This window comes from Sander lucioperca, chromosome 3, assembly GCF_008315115.2.
Source record: "Sander lucioperca isolate FBNREF2018 chromosome 3, SLUC_FBN_1.2, whole genome shotgun sequence".
NCBI lineage: Eukaryota > Metazoa > Chordata > Actinopteri > Perciformes > Percidae > Sander > Sander lucioperca.
The window spans coordinates 2,512,462-2,532,656 of record NC_050175.1 but is presented as its reverse complement, the minus strand read 5'-3'; the positions used below and the strand labels follow the sequence as shown (position 1 = coordinate 2,532,656).

At 39.6% G+C, this 20,195-nt stretch overlaps 1 protein-coding gene across 2 annotated transcripts in view; it reads right to left on the bottom strand.

Moving 5' to 3' along the window:
- The window catches only part of LOC116057334 (synaptosomal-associated protein 25-A-like), a 51,633-nt gene that overhangs the window by 14,440 nt on the left and 16,998 nt on the right, over window positions 1–20,195 (bottom strand). For both annotated transcript variants that reach the window (XM_031309739.2, XM_031309731.2), the window contains exons 2-4: window positions 12,277–12,383; window positions 11,098–11,139; window positions 2,887–2,935 (exon numbers count right to left, since the gene is read on the bottom strand). In XM_031309739.2, coding sequence (XP_031165599.1) covers window positions 2,887–2,935; window positions 11,098–11,139; window positions 12,277–12,348 — 163 coding nt within the window. In that variant the 5' untranslated portion in view covers window positions 12,349–12,383. The remainder of the gene's footprint in view (window positions 1–2,886; window positions 2,936–11,097; window positions 11,140–12,276; window positions 12,384–20,195) is intronic.

The following is a 20,195-nucleotide window of genomic DNA, read 5'->3' as shown; positions in this document are numbered from 1 at the left end:
AACTACTCTGTTCATCTTTGGCTGCAGCACCGGTGACTGGCAGAGAGATCTCTTACCCGAAATCTGGAGAGACTCTGAACAGGACAGACGGACCGACAGTCTCTATCATATAACATTATACTGATACAGTATCATATGAGAATAGAATTACCGTCTCACGGTTATATGCCTCGGCCAACCAGTCAAGTTGCAGTTTACGTCCGTGTCTGTCTAGACTCATATAATATATGTAGTGAAGACTTTGAAGGAGTTTAATGAAAAGGTATTAATTGTATTTTTTGGCGAAACGTGGATGCTTCACACACATCTACAACCTGGCAGCACAGAAGATCTATACAATCACCACAGTTTCAAGGTGGGCACCCTGGATTAGTGTCACCAATTCAGTATCGGACCAAATGTCTCCCGTTCTGCTTCTGAGTTATGACTTTGAATAATTGGCCAGGAAAGCCAACATTATGATGTCACAGTTTACCTTTGGGTATAAAATGGATTGATCATTTTATCGTATTGTATGAAATTCTGTCATTATTAGGGACCATTCGGTATTTATGGTGGACCACTGGAGGAAAATAGGGGAGGGTCATGTCTTTTTATTCTTTGTTGAGGGGAGGGTCATCCAATTTTTTTTAGTCTAGGGGGGAGGGTCATTCATGAGAAAAGCAACATTTCAAAGTGGATTGTTTGGTGCATATTCATCCACGTAGCTCCATGTAGCTCTCTCAGTCTCGGCCCCTTTCACTAGCAGATGGGTCCCTCCCTGTTTAGACAGCCAGACAATTTGAGCTGTAGCTTTAGAGACCGTGGGATTTCTCAAACTGAATAAATCCCGCTCGCACAAATAAACACAAAACTGCTTTGCTAGCTCCATCGTGTAGTAACTAAGACATCTGCTGAAAAAATGATTTTATTCATTAACATGATTGCCATACTGTTTAGTTCAAAAACATCCAAAACACCGTATGAAAACACAACGGACCAGACGCAAGCTTTTATTTCAGAAAGTCAAAGCTCGCAGACAGGACCAGCCGGGAGGGCATGAGACGGGAGGTCTCCAGGCTGCAGCCACACCCGACTCAATATCCTTTCGGTCCCGGTGATATTATATATATATATATATATATATATATATATATATAAAACGACAGCCTTTTCAAGGCATTTGAGAAGGAAGGAGTGGTAGCATGCAAGCTCCCAAATTGACGCTCGTCTGAGAAATGGAGTTTTGGATAATGTTCAGCTTTGGCAGCTTTACCTATATGCTAAAATATACAATGACTGAGGAAGCCTAGTGACGAGTCCATAGCAACCAGTGTTGAATTTGTTATTACCCAGTGTGCTTTGCTGAATGGTCTCAATGTTTTATTGTTTTATTTCATATGAATACTAGTTTACTAGATGAGTAACTTAGTATCTGAAGTAATGCAGTAATGCAGGAAGTGTGCATTTAGTTTCCATGCTTATTGTGTTTCCACAACAATGTTAGTGAGTAAATCTACTGAAATGGCCCCCACACCATAACAGAGGAGTGGGATGTGTAAGATGAGAATGCAGAGGTTTAGTCATGTAAGTCATGGCTGTAAAAAAATAATGGCTATCTGTATGTCTTTGCCAAGCGCAAACCAGTACAGAAGGCATCAGTAAATTGTTGGGGAGGGTCATCCCTTTTTCCCATATCATTTTGGAGGGTCATCCAAAATGTATTGCTGATGAAGGGAGGGTCAGGTCTATTTTGACTAAAGATCCCAAAACTCCTCTGGTGGCCCCTGAAATAAATAACGAACAGTCCCTTAGTGTAGGAATTCTTGAGTTATGGCCAAAACGCGTTATATTTGATTTGAGATATACTGTTCACAAGAATAGGAAGGACATGAGGTCACAGTAACCTTTGATCACCAAAATCTAATCAGTTCATTCTTGAACCCAAATGGACATTTTTGCCAAATTTGAAAGAAATTCCCTCCTGGGGTTCCTAAAATATTTCTTTCACAAGAATGGGACGGGCGGCCATGGCTAAACTCACTGTTGAGTAGCCACAAAAGGACATATATTATTATATATGATAAATAAATACTGAGATAATGTTGCGTGCGCCACGAGATGTATATACAACAACAAAATCATAAGTTACTATAAGAATATTTTAAAGTGGTATTAGAAATTAATTGAAGTAGTGCATTATTTCCAGCACAGGCTGAGAACCTAAATTGATGGAGTGCTTCTTTAGTTCCTAATGGTGGATCAAGCTATAATTTAGGCAGAACTGGAGAGGATGTGAAACATATGTTTGTCATTACCAGTCAACGTGATTATTCTCTCCCCTCAGAGGAAGAAGAATGGTAAAGTATATCTGTTACCAGCTGACCTCTGACCTGTCAGTCTTCTGTAATACGGCAACCAGGGTTCAGAGAGCAAATACATCAAATATTTGTTTTAAAGTGGTTTATGTCCTTGTTCTACTACTTAGAAGTTATTATATGATATAGTTAAAATATACTCACTAAGATTAGCTCAATATATATGCATTTGTCTGACAAATACAGTAACCATAAAAGTGTAAAGGCAAAGCAGAAGGCTAGCTCAACAGTCACATCCAGTATAATCCTTTTAGCCACATTAGCTCAGACTGCAGCTGAGGTTACTTTTAAAGACTTGGCAGAAGCACACAAAATGAATTGTTCACCTGCCTTAGTAATTATAGAACCATAAAGGTCATTTTCATCTGTGTTGTAAATTTGAGTGGGACTCTATGTGTCATACTGGACGTGCTGCTGCTGATGACTCCCCCATTATACAGCATTTAAATAGCTGCAAGAGAGAATCGGTAGCAGATTGAAGACAGACGTTAGAGAGATGGTGTTTAGTGATCCCTCCCTATCAACTTACCTCCCTGCTCATCCAACATGACCAGAGTCCTGATGCCGGCATCTTTACTCTAACAGACAGACAGAAAAGGAGATGAAAAACAGAAAGAGAAGGAAAGAAGATGAAAAAAGAGGAATAAATGTGACAGATCAGTGAAGGTCAACAGAGCCGAACAGAGCAGAGCAATCAGGACAGCAGAGGTGGGTCAAATTACAATTTGAAATCGCTTTTTTGAGCGTGGCTGACCTTGTCCGTCACAACCGAAACAGCTTGATTTTAAAGAAATCATTTTGACATTTGGGGGGAATACAATTATTCGCTTTCTTGCCAACAATTAAACAGAAGATTGATACAGCTCTCATATCTGTGCAGGACATATGAAGCTAGAGCCAGGGAACCGCTAGCTTAAGTTAGCATGAAGACTGGAAAGAGGGGGATCAGCTTGTCTCTGTCCAAAGGTAACAAAATCCACCTACCGGCACCTCTAAAGCTAAAATTTTAAATTGCAACTTATTATGTTTAGGCTTTGGCTTTTGTACATATAAAAAGAAAAGAGATATATAGGTTAATAATGAGCTTTTCTAGGTGCTGGCCTGCAGATTTCTTTTCTGACAGAGCCAGGCTAGCTGTTTCTCCCTGTTTCCAGTTTTTATGCTAAGCTAACTTACTGTTACGTCCACCTGGCTCTAGCTCCATATTTACCATTCAGACACGAGTAGTAACATCGAATAAGCATATTTTCCAAACACTATTCCTTTAAACTAAAACAGTTATCAGTTAGCCAACAACTACATGGGAGGATTTAGTTTCTTATATTTGACACAAGAATTGAGCAAAGTCATGAAAATAAAACACTACAGAGGAAATAAGCATCATGGGAGTCTTATTACAAAAAATATTTTATAGAGAGTTGCAACAAACAGTACAGTATGCCACTCTTATGTCACAACTTTAGTGTCCAAAAGTAATGTACATTAGGAGCTATACTTCCTCAAAGTAAGTGAATGTGTGAAAATCCACCAAAAACAGGTAACCATGGTCTGCACAGTGTCAGCGGTACATGAAAGATGGGTAAACAGGGTCAGGAGACCCTTTGGGTCTGCCTGTCAAGTTTATTTGTACAGTTCTGTTTAAGAATCATGCCTCATACACAGATAGACTTACATCCAACTATCAGGCATAAAACAAAATTGCAAACCTCTGAAAACCTTACACAAGATAAGCAAAACCTGCACAATCCTGCACAGATTCCCGTGATAAACTCGTCCACCAAATGGCATGTGCTATATTTGTTATGTTCACTGGGCTGGTACCAGATATTTGTTGACAAGGCTCCAGTAATGCAACATTCTGATATAGCATACAAAGTTGGAACAGGCTCAAACACACACAAAACATGAACATTCATGCAGACTCGTCTGCTGTTATTTCTCTGTACATGCATAGGCTGGGCTTTGTCACATTATAACACACTTCAATAACCACATTAACCACTGTGCATACTACAAAACAACAGCTTTGTGCTCTCCATGAGCCCGAGGCTTACTCTAACAGATATTAAAATCCAAAGGCCGTTCAGTTCATGCATCAGCTATTTTGGATCAAAGTGTGCTCTGACCTTCTTGGAGCAGTGATAGATAGAGCTCAGTGCTGGAGGCCAGTTAGACATGCCACTGATATTACTATCAATCAAACCCACAGCGACCGAGATCCGCCAGTGGCCATGGATCTGTATTGGTGTGAAGTTAAATTGTTTTCTCCAGAAACATCATGTTACAAGGAGAAAAGCGGTATATTTACCTGGGCTTTGTGGACAAATAAATGATGATTAAATAATCTTCTGCACTGAAACTTCAGCAAAGCAAGTGTTTAAACCCAGTTAAAGAACTGCTTGTTTACCCACCAGGAATCATGGGAAACCACAGACATGAGTGGGCAGTCGTGGCTCCTAAACTACAGGACAGGATATCTGACGGAAGGATATCGGATGTGACATCACATATTTCTGTATGGCTCATTAGACGCACACACATAGACACAGAATATCAGGGGTTTTTCACACTTTGCTGTGGTACAGTGCGTCACAGAGTCTCCAGTTAGGACCTGATGATTTTTTAGCACTTTCTCCCAAAATAAATTTCTGCCCAGGAAATGAACATGGAAGTGAGGACAACTATTCAAGAGATTGATAGAGGTGTTTAATGTTTAATATATTAAACCCATCTTTCTTTCTTTGTTCTTCATTTCTATGCTTAGCAGCAGTACTGGCATAAAGCAATCCTTTTTCAAATGAGATTTAAGCACATGTAGTTGACTAATAAGGTAGGAAGTAATGCTTCATTCATGTGTTTTCATTTATTTCTGTTCTGCCCCAGAACCATTGTTCTCCTAAAGGTGAGGTGAATTAAAGGTGGCACTAAAAGACTTAAGGTGGTGTCTGTATAAGTTACAATCCTTAAAAGTAAACATAATCATTGGCACTTCGCCCTGCATATATGAAGTCGAAAAACATTAAAGGTAATTACTACAATAATACATTTTCAATGATTCATTCACTTTTCATAGCTTGAAGGTAATTAGCTTTATTAGCTGAAAATGTCAAAAAAGGTTGACATTTTGGGAAATATGCTTGTTTGAATTCTTGCTGAGAGTTAGATGACAAGATCGACGTATCAATCTTCTCATCTAATTCTCAGCAAGAAAACAAATAAGTGTATTTCCCAAAATGTCATATTGCTATAAAGTATAGAGATCTCTTCCCCCAGGGAATCACATTTAAACCATTTCGCCTTGGGTCTTCTTTTCTTTAAATCTTTTTTTCACCTAAAACAGCTGAAAACAAACAAAGATTTCACTTTGAATTAGAGATGTTCCGATCTGATACTGCCTAAAACGCTGGTATCGGTATCGGGAAGTACTGTAGTTTATGTACCGATCCGATACCACGTAATAAAGCCCTAAAGAAAATCTACGTTAAAGTAGTTTATTTATGTTCTTTTTCCGTTATAACTGACTGTCAAACTGGAGAATAAAAGAAAGTTCTGTGGTGTTGTTTGTGTTTGTTCATGTTTCACAAAGAGTTTAACCTGAGCCAGACCGACAACAAAGATAGAAATAATATCACATCCATACAGGGATAGTAGTATACACTTGTATCGGACCATCTCTACTTTGAATGCAAATCCACAATACTATATAATTATGTTTCTGTCTTCAAAGAAAAAACAAGGATTTCAGACTCAAATAATAAATGACTTGCTAAGGTCATTATTTTTCTCATTGAGGCAGCAGTGTAGTGATGTCTAGTCTAGTCATATAACAGCCTGCATGGAAGTAATATCACATCCATCTTGTGTCATGTATTCTCTGACTTCAGGCCTGACGCTTCTCATCAAATCAGATCTCCCGTTTCTCTGCTCCATAAAGGAATTGCATTTGGACTTGACGTCCTTCACAGACTCTGCTCAATCTCTCTGTTCATCCTTCACACTCTCCTCATCTCATTCCCCGTCCCTCTGTCTTACTTTCTTTCTTTCATTTCCATCTCTCTCACCCGCTGTCTTCACATTTCATTCTGAGCTACAGAGTAGTTTCACATTTCTGTCCCCTGTAGATAAGAGTTTTCATAAGAACTTCAATAGCTCTGGATCTTTCTTGATGAAATCTTTTTAGAAAATGTATCGAATGTGTTGCACTTCAAAGTTCATTCACTACACCTCTCTCTCTGCTGATACACTTTAGATACTGTACTGTACATGGGATTTATGCTGCAAATCTACAGATATTGCATGTACAACTTAACCTATTTTTACTATTTCTTAGATATAAATAGTTAATCAGTAAATAACAATTCAATGATGAAAATGTAGGTTTTAATACTAAAAAGTGTAACCATGCCTGTTCAGCTTCTCATAGAGGCAACAAAAGCTAGTGCTAAATAAATTCTGTAGATTTGAGTAATTTGTTTGCCATTTAAAATGCGATGCATTCCAAATCATAGCATATATTTAAAACTAATTACAGTATTTTGAAAGATAACTGAATACATTGAATACTAAAACGTAAAGAAATATTTTCCTATTTCGAAATGTGCATATCCAACAGTTTGATAAGATGTTCAATACCGCTTTTATATCTGTCTGTTAAATATGAAGCGACAGCGAGCTGCTGGTTAGCTTAGCTTAGTATAAAAACTAAACACAGGGGGAAATAGCTAGCTACCTGGCTCCTGTCCAAAGACCATGTCTCTGTGCTAAGTTAAGCTAACTGTCTGCTGGCTCCAGCTACCAAATGTCACGTCGCACACTGGAGAATGAATTATGGGTCACATTTGCACGAGACAAGGACACATTACATCACACTCTGAGTGTTTCCACGGTCTGACCACTAACTGACATTGTTACAGTATTATGTTTGTGGACATTACACAGATAAAAAGCACACTGATGTTTTCAGGAAAAATTGTATGTTTTAAGAAGTGTTTTATGGCTTTTATACATCAGTTGTTACAGTAAAACATGTGTACTTTACATACTGAACATCCAAAGAAGTGTACAAAAGGAGACAAACGTATATGTTGTATTGTTTATAATATGTCATACAATAGAGTGACAGTGCCACTATTGCCACTCTCAACCTCTAACTAAAACAAAGATTTAAGTGTTTTTTGATTCGAGTGTTTACCTTGTAAATTTGCATTCCATATAAATTGATTTCACTGTGTTGCTCTCTAATGCAAGTTCATGCATTTCAAATGAGAACCCATGCATAATAAAATTATCATACAGGATTTGCATGGATTATACAATTACATGTTAGGTATTAGGCCCATGAGCTCAACCAAAACGACTTACTGGTTACAAAAGTAGAATAAGCTTTGATTTCTGGATCATCGAGATTATAAGAAACTTAGGAGAAAAGAGAGGAAGAGTAGGAGCTGCAGTGCAGTAACAGTGTGGGTGTAATCCTTAAAGGATCATGTAAGAGAAAAGTTCTACAAGAGGAAAGAAGCCTTAAAGAGGGAAGGGTTGGATTTATTCTATAAGGTCATTTTAACCATAGTTTTCTTTCTCTGTGTTGTGTTTATGTGATTGAAACACAATTATTTTATGAATGGATGTCGAATTATCCTGTCGTAGCAGTCAAGATAAAATCTTTCACAAGATAATTGCATTAATGATAAAGTGTAATTGTGCCATTGAGCTTTATACATTTTTTAAGGTCTAAGTGTGTCACCAAACCAACAGAGAGTCGCTACAGGGTTTGATCATAGTCATCTTAAAGTGAAATCAGTTTAAGCTGTAATTTCTTACACCCCTCAATTAAAGTCAGGTTATTGTTTCACTAAGTATACATTACATCGATCCAAGTGTTATTTATATTATTACTTATTGTTATTGGTCAGACTAGCTGAAAACACTGGCCACTGTCAGCCAATTTACACTGAGGAGCTGTATGATGAGGTTGTTCAGGCAAACATCATGAAGAAGGATTTTCCAGGCAACAAACATTGTTGGAAGCAATGAAAAGGCACAAAACACTCGAGCAAAGCAAATCTGATAATGGAGAAAATTGTAGAATTTATTGAGTTAAATGACCAACTACTTTCTGTGGTCAAAACTATGGAGTTTAAATGATTAATTGAACATCTTGAGCCTCGCTACAAGCTGCTAAATTGACATCAAACAGCTGCTCAGAGTTTCTACTCCCAAGTTAAAGTGGTATCAATCCATCTCGTTTGCTTGTGTGAGTTCCTCTTATTTTTTCTTGTAGCCTTCCTTTAATCATGAATGAATAATAATAGGTGGTAATAGTAATAATCAGGTTATTGCTTCAGCTACACACAGAGGAAGCTTGGTACAGCTTAAACCACATGGCATCACTGTCCTTTAATATTTGTCTACGCTTGTGGACAGGCCTAAACAAGCAGGTATCACTACACTGATCTCAGAGAGATCCCGGGGCGAGTGTGCTCCCTGCTCTGTCTGCTCTTCACTTATTTAATTAGTGTAAGCTTCACTATAAGCCCTTTGACCACAGGACATACTAACATATGCTCATAATTTACTGGAAGGAAAGGTATGGTACTTTCATCACCAAAAAAACAATATATATATATATATATATATATATATATATATTATTTTTTTATTTTTTTATTTTGGTAACACTGATTGTCAGTATAATTAGGGTGAAACCAATAGACTTTCTCTGTTTTAATTTTCTAGGAACCCAGAGGCATTACATCCTACTGCATGTCTGTTTTGTTAACATCCTGCATCCTGGGAAAATAAAGTAATTAAAACTGATGAATGAAAGTCACTGTTACATGATTAGTTTTGACCTTCACTGAAAATTAAGTTACTTTACAGATTATTTGTAAAAAGAATATTCAGGCCAAGATCAACCCAGATATAGTTTCAAATGTCTACTGTATTGTATGAAGAGGCATGTTGAGGCTCATCAATAATCCATGCTGCCTTATTGCCACATTGCAGTATATATTTAGCCTATTTCTCTGGGGAGATGCTAAGGGAGAGGGATAAAGAGCATGTTGTCAGCAAGAGAGGTGAAGATAAGCCAAAACATGACATGTTTGTCTCTGTGTCCTGTCACTGGTTTTAGCCCCCATGTGGAAGGAAACACATTATGTACTAACAAACCACACAAAATCTTCAAATCAGTGACTAACAGTTGAAAACGAACAAATGGCATTCCCTTGGCATTGTCTTCAAAGGGGCAAATATTCAGCTACAGCCCGTTAAAAGGCTTGTCTGTCAAGAGGGGCTCTGTTTAGGTCAGACTCAGGTCCTGCTCTGTCCCTCATGGCTGTGTCTCATTAAGACACGGTGGCTGGTCCAGGGGTAGCGCAGGGCCATGTGTCTGAAGCCAGCAGCAGAAACTAGAGGCCCGACACAAGCTCATGGCAACCTAATGCCAGTAGAAATAGCACAATCAGATTGGAAATACTTTTCCCACTGATTTTAAAGGCAAAAGACATGAATAACTTTCTGTCTTTGAAAATCTTAGCCTATAGGAGAGGATCACATGCAGTGAGGTCTTCCTGAAACAGAGAGCGTACAAACTCTTCATCATGTCTCTACAGAGTTCTTCTCCAATGCAGAACATCACTTTAAGCAGTAAAGTGACTGGCTGTAAAATATATTTTTTCCATACATACATACATACACTTATACAGTCTTTAGCTTATGGTTTTGAACCATACCAATGTAAATGTCGAATGGATGTTCAACATTTCTTGTTATGCAATTAATATGAATTTAAGTATTATATGAAAAGCATCATATATAATCCTATGTCACCTCGGATTTGGTTATCGTAACATCAACATATATCTTAAATGTTGACTTTTGCAGGTCTCTAAGGCTCGGCTACAGTGCAGTGATTTCTGAGCTTATGTTAGAGTTAGTTCAATAAAATAACCAGACCAAACTACATGTTTGGTCATCATATTCACATGAAACTGTCACAGAATTTTAACATATAAATACAGTAGTTGTTTTAAAATATAACAATATTTGAGTTTGTCAGTATAACCCAGTGCTAATTCACTATCCAGATAGTTTATCTACAGATTGTATCTAAACTGTCCACTCCTATTGTGTAACCATGTGTTGCTGTCATTTTGCAGGCCTGTTTCCTGAAAATGTTTGCTTCATGGGATGGAGGAAGTGTTTAAAATGTCCCTGTTGGTGTCATTCCTTTCTGAAGACCCAGTTTGTTGATATGTTAACCCCTACTTAAATGTACTTTATTTCCTTCAGCTAATCTTGCTCTAGTCTGAGAGTTGTTTGGTTAGGATGAAGCACATTAAACTCACATGTCCCCCTGCTGATTAAAGTTTGTATTTCACTGAATCACCTCAATGTCCCTCCTCTTAAAAAGTGTTGAAGATGCAGATTGATACACCAAGTGCTAAAGTGAACTGATCCATGAGGTGACTGACCTAGTGAATCCAAGTGAAACTCTGCTTCCATATTGACTTCACCTAAAATTTACCTCCAACATAAAGTTGAAGTTAAAGTTTAGGGGCAAAGTTAAACAAAGTACTGAGAAGAAAACTATTACACATCCTACACAGCAAACATAGGCTCCATCTTTATTATTTAGCATGAAGCTGGTATTTATATATAAAAACAAGTCTTTCTTTGTGTAATCACATGAGCTCTCTGTTGTGACTGGTCATGTGATGTGTGTCATCATTGGACTCACCTCCTCAACCAGAGACAGCATACGCCGAGTGCTCTCCAGAGACTGCAGGGATAGAAAGAGAGGGCAAACGATTAGCTGAGAGTCCAAAGGAGAGCTAACCCAAACATACAGCACATCACCTGTAACACCTGTAACATGTATCAGAAAGATATGTTTGTGTGTTCCGATGGACTGAAAAGTAAACAAAGGAGAAGAAAATGTGTGTGTTGAGAGTCATATTACTGATACAGTCATATAATTCACCTTGGTTATTCTTTCTCCTCTTATCTCCTCTGAACCCAGGATTAATTATCCGATTTCTACCTTTTGTTTGCTAACTTTCCACTCTCTAAGGATCCGTCCGATTCTCATCCATTTCTTAAACCTTAAACATCATATCATTTTATTACTAATCCTCATTTCACTTTTTCCCAGGTGTTATCTTCATCCATCCCTGCCTTCCTTATTGCTCCCTTCCTTCCTTCCTTCCTATGACATCCATGGAGCCTTTTGGCTTTGCATTATCTCCTCATGAATGTTTAATGAGGCCATTTGAGCTGCTCTATTATTCTGCTGCACAGAATTATCTGCTCTTCCTGAGCTCCTCTATACTCATTAAAAAGTGCAAAGTTCTTCCCTTTCCTAAAAAAAAAGCACAGTCTTAATGAAAGAGAGTTTGAGAACAAATTGCTAAAACATGGGAGGGTCACATTAAAGTAGCTGTGTCTGTCAGCCTACAGGAGATACTTTCGTATCTTTATGAGAACAGGTAATTAATGACATGTCGTAGACCAAAAATCAGTTTGACTGTAGCAAAAAAAGTCCTCACAATTCTTCAGTTTTTATGCTTTCTGTTGTGCTTCTTACTTCACCTACAAGTGCACAGTGAGTTACATTTTTCTTTGTAATTGTTTTTACTAAAATTGTATTTAGCTGTGATGGTAGATGTGCAAATATTTGTGAAGACTGCTTTGAGACTAATTACCTGGGTTACAACCCGCTTTCTGGATTTCCAAAATAAAATGTGGGTAGATTGTCATATATGATATACTTTTTTTATGAAAATTATCATATACCAAGTAACTATGATGTGATGTATTATCTTTATTTTCAATATTGCAGCAGATAACACTGTTTGTGTGTGTGGATCAATATGTAAGCATGTTTCTGCAGGTGTACACAAGTTTGAGAGTGTGTTACCTCATCGGCTATCTGGTCTGCACGTGTCTGCAGGTCTGCCAGCTCATTGCGCATGTCTGATTCGTCGGCCATGATGACTGTTGAACTTTGACCTCAAACAAGAAAAGCTGTGACGGAGAGAGAGAGAGAGAGAGAGAAAGAGAGACAGAGAGAGAGAGACAGAGAGAGAGAGAGAGAGAGAGAGAGAGGTTAGTACACCAACAACACTACAAATTAAAGCTGTATGACAGATGCTTTGTACAGCATGTGACAGAGTGTTAGAAATAATCAGTGTTGAGATTGCAAACAGCCATGCATTAAAACAGCACACAGGGTTGCCTTGGTGGCGGTGTGTTGCTTCAGGTACCAGTATGACATGAAATACAATCCAGGAAATCCAGTTTGAGTAACAGGTCTGTGAGTTTTGAGAAAGCTGTGATTTTTCCCACAGATCTAAAGCACAGCTCCGATCCTTCAATATATACTGGCTGCTTGTGATGACGTGTGAGGTCGCTGAACTGCTTAACTGCTGAAATTCAGATTTCAAACAAATGAATAAATATTCATATTATCTTGGCTTTTTCTGTCCCCATCTGTTGACAGATTCAGCTTGAGGTTGGAGAGGTTGTTCTATAACAGCAGGGTCAAAGTGTACTTCAGCAAAACAGTGACAAGCTTTTTACACTAGACTTGACCTCTTTTCTGAACCCTGAAATTAACACTTGACAAAGCACCATGTCACACTAACTAGAAGTAGTTTGTGGGGGGCAGGAATTACAGCTCGTTGCAGGTATAGTTCTCTGTGTTCCCTTTAAGGTTCATAGACAAGTTCCTGCTGTCAAAGCTGGCCAATGTTCAGGTAGGAAAGCCTTGGTCATCCCTGCTCAGTCACTGTCAACAGCACAGAAAAAGACCATCAACACAAGAAATGAATCAATGTTTTCAGATGTTGGGATACAAACGGCACAGACTTAATGACTCAGCCAAAGTAAAGGGTGAAATGTTTACCTCATAAGCACAAGCGATGCATAATTTACTGTTTAAAACACTGTGGGAAATAGGTTCTGGTTTTGTTTATGGCCCCAGTCATACACACAACCAGCCATGTGCATGTGCACCCAAAAACACACTGTCCGTTGGGGATTGCTGAAAGATTGCTGCTATAGACACTGTGAGTTTAAACCTTCACCTTGCTGACACCGAGTTTCATCCTCAGGGATCAACAGTGAATCAAAATGAACGAGGGAGGAGCTCTATCCCTCTAACAGTTTGAAGAAAAAGTAAGGACAGAGACAAGGGTCTATTTTTGTTCCTCTGATGTGCTGCCAGACAGTATTTCATATAGCCACACACAGTATGATTGGAGGTATGGTCCATGAAAAATGTATGTGGCTGTAACTCTGCAGGCTGACAGAGCTACATGCTGCTGCTTGGCCGTCGGGACGAAGGCGACGAAGGGAACCAGCTTAGTCCCTTTGTTCCCTTCATTCCTTTTGCCCCTCCCTCTGCTGCTGTTTCTCTGAACAATTAAGCCATTAATGAAGCAAATAATCTGATCTGGTCCAATCAGATGTCATTTGTGCATCTAATGTGTTTTTGTTTCTATTGCACAAATCATATTGAAGAGATTTTGATGTAATGTTGCTTGTCGCTGATATAAATTTAACCACCCAGCAGCTTTCAGCTCTGAAATCATTAAAGCTTTATGTAATTTAATCTACTGCAATATACAGCGCAGCAATGTGACCAAGGGACCGCTGACTTTTGGACTCAATCAGGTGCTGTGGCTGCAGGAGGACACTGTCAGTTTGATCCATTTTGCTATGAGCTAATAACATTTCAAAACCCAGGTTTTCATGAATAAAAGTGGAAAATTTTGGTAACTACAAAAACAGAAATATTCTAGGCTTACTTTCCTTTAGCCCTACTATGACATTGTAAAAATCTATCTTTCTGGTAAAATAGCAAAACAGCTGGGAATTTTGTTGCTGTACCAGATTTTGGGAGCTAAAAAGTTGGTTCTTTGCTGAAGCCTGAGGCATCCATCAATTAGTCCCTGTCACAAGGTATCTGAGGTGGATGGACACAAGGTCAGTTAGAGTCACAGCTGGATGTTTGATAAAGTATCTCCTTGTTCTGCCCCGCCTTCTGTCTGTCTGTCTGTCTCTGCCTCCATCCCAGCGGAGTTGTCAGGGTGGTTAATAATTGAACATGTACCGGGAAAAGAAATGAAAGAAACAACTGCCTTTTCAAAGTGCTTCTCTCCTTCTTGCATGCCCTCTCTTCTCTTGCTATATATATATATATGTGTGTGTGTGTGTGTGTGTGTGTGTGTGTGTGTGTGTGTGTTTTGTCTGCTATGCCTGGTGCAAAGTTGCACTTTAAAATATTCATGTTGACATTTTACATTTTAGCCATTTGGCTGATGCTGTAATCTAGAGCTTCTTACAATGGGTGCAACAGCAGAATAAGCTTCAGTTCATAGATCAGCTACATTACAAGTGAATCATACAGAGGAGACATGGCTTTGCGTTGGGACAGAAAAATGCTGATGACCTTAACAATAATCTGCCATGTTTTATATGGGACAAGAAACAGTTCCTTTAGACTTTTTTTAAAGTTGTAAATAACTGCTAAGATACAAATTGAAGTTTAGTAAAACTTAAATCCTGTCAGTTTGCAATCACTGTCTGAACACAGACCCAATTCATTTAGAGAAAAGTGTTTTATTTCTTTACTCAGGTTTTTATCGTATCTCTCTTCTCTGTTTAAGGGAATGGATATGAAGCTTCAAAATGGCAACAAAGCAAGGCTGATCATATCCATTGCCATGCTCAAATCATGCCCACTTGTTGACAGCATTCCCATGGTTATGTTGTCAATGGTAACAGTATTAGATCTAGTGATGCATCTGCACTCTTAACGTACTAAAAGGAAACATGGCACAGTACAGTTACAAACCGTTAACACTAGCAACAATAACTGAACTGAATATAACTAAATACTGTGGTATCTCACTCAACAATAACATTCAGATCTGTGCTCTCACATGCTCTGTCTTTTACAAAGTACGTGTTGTGAGATTCTTTAACAATTAATATATCTTATTTTCAATTTAGCATTTGCTGTACAGAAAATCTATTTTGGTGATGTAAGTAAGGATATTTAGTCTTCATGATGCAATTAACTGTGTATTTGCTTGTATAATGAGTATAGGAATAGCGTGTTCCAACAACTTGTCCCTGAGTGGATAATCATTGGTCACCTGTGACCTAAAATCATCTGATCTCACCCATCAATATTGTGTATAATCACTGGATCTCTGTGCTCAACCCTCATATACTCCCTCCATCAATAGCACTGCTTCCAATAACACTCTCACTCTGAGTTAAGCATTGGCAGGTAAACCATAGATTTACCCCACTGGACATCCATTCAGCACACTTGTTGGACTGACATGCATCTGATCAGTTTTACTACTTACAAATCGGATTAATTGGTGTTATAACGAGACATAAGCTTGGTCCAAAATCCATACTATATACTCAAAACAATGCAGTGGAAAACAATGCTAAGAGCTGGAAGAAATTGAAACAAATTATGGATGCTTGTGAAACAGCTTCAGGAACACCTTAGAAAACAAGCAATCCAATCCTTGGTAAAAACCCTTTTGATAGAATTATGTACAGTTTAATTAGCATTGACGTGAAAGTCGCATGTTAGTATAAAACGGTTAAGTATGCTAATCTTTTTGTATAATAACTGCCAACCCAGTAAGATGATTAGTAGTACGTATACAATTAGTAGTGTTTGTATGGCGATCAGTACCTAGAGTCTACAGCCATGCTAGCAGCTCTGTGAGGCTGTACAGGCACAGCAGTACTTTGAGCTAAATGTCAGCATGCTAACATGCTTACAGTGACAATGCTACCATACTGACATACTCACTAAAAATGTAAACCTCATTGTGGCGCGAGAGGCAAAGTAACATAACCTCTACGGCATCAGGTTTATGTCATATCCCCAGAGCAAGATAAAACATGCTCACGAGCAAATTACTATTACTCTTTGCGCACCAATGCAACAATCGAAGGTTGTACAGGCAGCTACCAGCGTGAACAAAACATAGGGAGAGGGAAAGAATGGCCCTGTGTGTATGAAACTAAGCAGCACGCGCACAGAGCAGCCACAATGCGCCCGCGAGTGTCTCTCTCGCAGGTAAACTCTGCTCTCAAAGTTGATTTCTGCTCGCACAAGTGAAACTGACTTTCGATTGGTCAACAGGGTGGATCGACCAACAGACATTTTTTAAACATTCCTAGAATGGCCAAAAAGTTCACATGCACACTAGCTAAGTGGAGTATCTGTTCAAATGATTAGAGTAAATACACAAAGCACTACAGTGTACCAGCACCTAAATCTGAAGAAAAACCTATTGATTTTTACTTGTAACATCACTTAATTTAGATTAACAAGAACACTCACTTTTTACAGCTTGTTTCATATTTGATCAATTGCACTTGCACATGACAAACCGGTTTATATGATGCTACCAGCTGTGGTTGCTAGGAGATTTGCAAATGGCACACAGACAAAACTGATAGGTCTGCATTATAATGTTTCGCTGGTGACACGTTAAAATGATCAACAATTATAAAGAAGTTTTAAATGTTTCTATTTCCAATCAGCGTTTTTGAATGTTCGTCGTTTTTTCTCTCTACTCTTTCTCTGTCCATCCATAAAACCACTTCCTGTTTAACAAGCTTGACATGATTCATAGACAAAAACACACACACTGCAGTTGAGCTGACATAACACAAGGTCCGGCCAACCCCATCCCCCACCAGCGTCCCTGCTAACTGTCACTCGTCTTGACTGACGTCTGCTGTATGGCCTGAACAGCCAGGCTCAGCCCGTGGAGAGATTAGAGTCAGCATGGAAAGAGGATTTACTCTCCACTGTTTTTTCTCTTCACTTTCTCACACACTTACTTCTCTGTCTATCTCCACATCCTCTCTGTCCATGAATGTATACAGTGTATGTCCAGAAACCAGAATGAAAGGGAGAGATTCAAGTAACAATCCATAACAACAAGTTTTTCTCATCTGTAGCTGACTAATGTAACATAGCAGTAATTCACTTTGCTGAATACGTTACAGTTTGTGTTAGGTGGGTCTTTCCCAGGGCAAATCCTCTAGCTCACAGGAAGTGATACAACTTCTCTTAAAGGAAGGAGCATGGGCATGAGAGGCAATTATGGCTGAAATCCTACCACCTACAGAAACTCTCAATATATCAACGGGATAAGGACAAAGGATAAAAAACATAATAAAATAATAATTATTGTTAAGGGATGTCTAGAAGTACAGAGCAAAAACACCACAAAGACAAAGCTTTCCATCCAAAAATGAGCAACAGATTCAATCCTGATGGGAGAACATTGACATAAATGGAGACATTAAAGGGCAGCAATTAATTATTGATCAAAATATTAAAAGCATTAATCCTTAAAGCTGTTAAAGGGAGATACGGAAACAGGATGAGAGGTTTAGTACAATACCTCAACGATCAAAACAGGTACAGTAAGAAGAACCTGAACACAGCAGCATATTATCCATTTATTGTGCCAAAAAGAAGATAGAAATTGTTTAATATTGGAATTCCCATATGCCTCATTGAACAGTGAAAAGTCCAGCTGCTAATATGTGGACTTCTACGTTATTCTGCATTTATTTTGTTGGTTAAAACATCCAGAATTTGTTTCCATGGATGTTGTTTTCTGTCTCGGTTTGCCTCCCACTTTGACGATCTCATCCATCAGCACGTCTTTTCCTTCATACAAAACCATTTAGTATCAGAACAACAAATGAGGCAAATAAGGCTCCCATTTCATAACATGCTGTTAAGATCATTTGAACTAGGTAAGTTTGTTTCATGTCGTGTGAATGAACAGAGCATGGTAGAACAGAGCAGCATACAGTTTTGGCACAGAGCTCCAGAAGGGGACTGGATTAGCACTGTCATGTCACGCTGACATGATTAACACACAGCTACACAGCCCCAATCATGGAAGAATCGACAAGCTATTTCAGGCAACAAAGAAAAATCCTGTCAAAGCATACAAATGGAAAATTCCACTCTGAAAACTGTGTACTGTGGACACCCAGTTGAAAATATAGCATGTGTATGTATTGTTCATTACTATGAAAAACTATTTATTACATACTGATATGACTGATAATATAATAATAATAACAAATTGAATTTAAATAGCGCTTTTCACAGACTCAAACTCGCTTTACAGGGCAGGTAGAAAACAAAAACAATGCAAAACAGAACAAAACAAAACAAGATTCAGGCACAGATGAAAAGGGAAGGGGGTGTGGGGCTAAGGATAGGCAGAGGTGAAGAGATGGGTCTTGAGGTGGGACTGGAAGATGGTGAGGGCGGATCTCTTGGGGGAGGGAGTTCCAGAGTCTGGGAGCTGCCCTGGAGAAGGCTCTGTCCCCAAAGCTGCGGAGGTTGGACTTGTGGATGCAGAGGTGGATCTGAGGGACCGTGAGGGTTGGTACGGGGAGAGGAGGTCAGTGAGGTATGAGGGGGCCAGATGGTGGAGGGCTTTGTAGGTGAGGATCAAGATTTTGTAGGTAATCCGGTGGGAGATGGGAAGCCAGCGGAGTTGTTTTAGGACTGGAGTGATGTGGTGCCAGGATTTGGAGTGGGTGATGAGTCGGGCGGCTGCGTTCTGGACCAGTTGGAGTCGGTTGATGTTGGTAGAGCAGATGCCGAGGAGAAGTGAGTCGCAGTAGTCAAGTCCGGACTCGAGAAAGGCATGAATGAGTCTTTCAGCAGCAGGGGGTGTGAGAGAGGGTCTGATTTTGGCAATGTTGCGGAGGTGAAAGAAGGAGGTTTTAATGACATGACGGATGTGGGGCTCAAGGGAGAGGGTGGAATCAAAGATCACGCCAAGATTGCAGGCCTGGGGAGATGGGGAGACAATGGTGCCGTCGATGGTGAGAGTGGGGGTATTGATTTTGCTGAGTGTGGATTTGGAGCCTATGAGGAGGAATTCTGTTTTATCGCTGTTGAATTTGAGGAAGTTGTGTTGCATCCAGGTTTTAATAACTGACAGACAGGAGTTGATGTGGGAGAGTGGAGGATTGTGGGGGGATTTGGTGCTGAGGTAGATCTGGGTGTCATCGGCGTAACAGTGGAAGTCCAGGTTGAAGTGGTGGAGTATCTGACCAAGGGGGAGGATGTAGATGATGAAGAGGAGGGGGCCGAGTACAGAGCTTTGGGGAACACCTTGAGTGACTGTGGCTGTGGCAGATGTGTGGTTATGAAGAGAGATGAAGTGGGATCTGTTGGAAAGGTAGGAGCAGAGCCAGCTGAGTGCAGTACCTTCGATACCGAGGTCTTTGAGTCTGGTGAGCAGGATGTTATGGCTCACGGTATCGAAGGCTGCACTCAGGTCTAGGAGGATTAGGATGTTGAGGGAACCGGTGTCAGCAGAGGTGAGGAGGTCATTGAGGACTTTGAGGAGACCGGTTTCAGTGCTGTGGAGGGCGCAAAAGCCAGATTGGAGGGGTCCGAATTGGTTATTGGCATGAAGATGGGTTTGGAGTTGTGAGTCAACTATACGTTCCAGGGTTTTAGACAGAAAGGGGAGGTTGGATATTGGGCGGTAGTTGTTGAAGGAGGAGGGATCCAGACCAGTTTTTTTAAGGATTGGGGTGACAGCGGTAGTTTTGAAGGCAGAGGGGACAGTTCCAAGGGACAGTGAGGAGTTGAAGAGGTTAGTGAGGTAGGGGCATAAGACGGGGAGGCAGGACTTCAGGAGTGGAGTAAGGAGGGGGTCAAGGGAGCAGGTAGTGGGTTTGGAAGAGCTGATGAGTTTAGAGATTTCAGGCGGGGTGTCCGGGTCAAACTGGGAGAGGAGG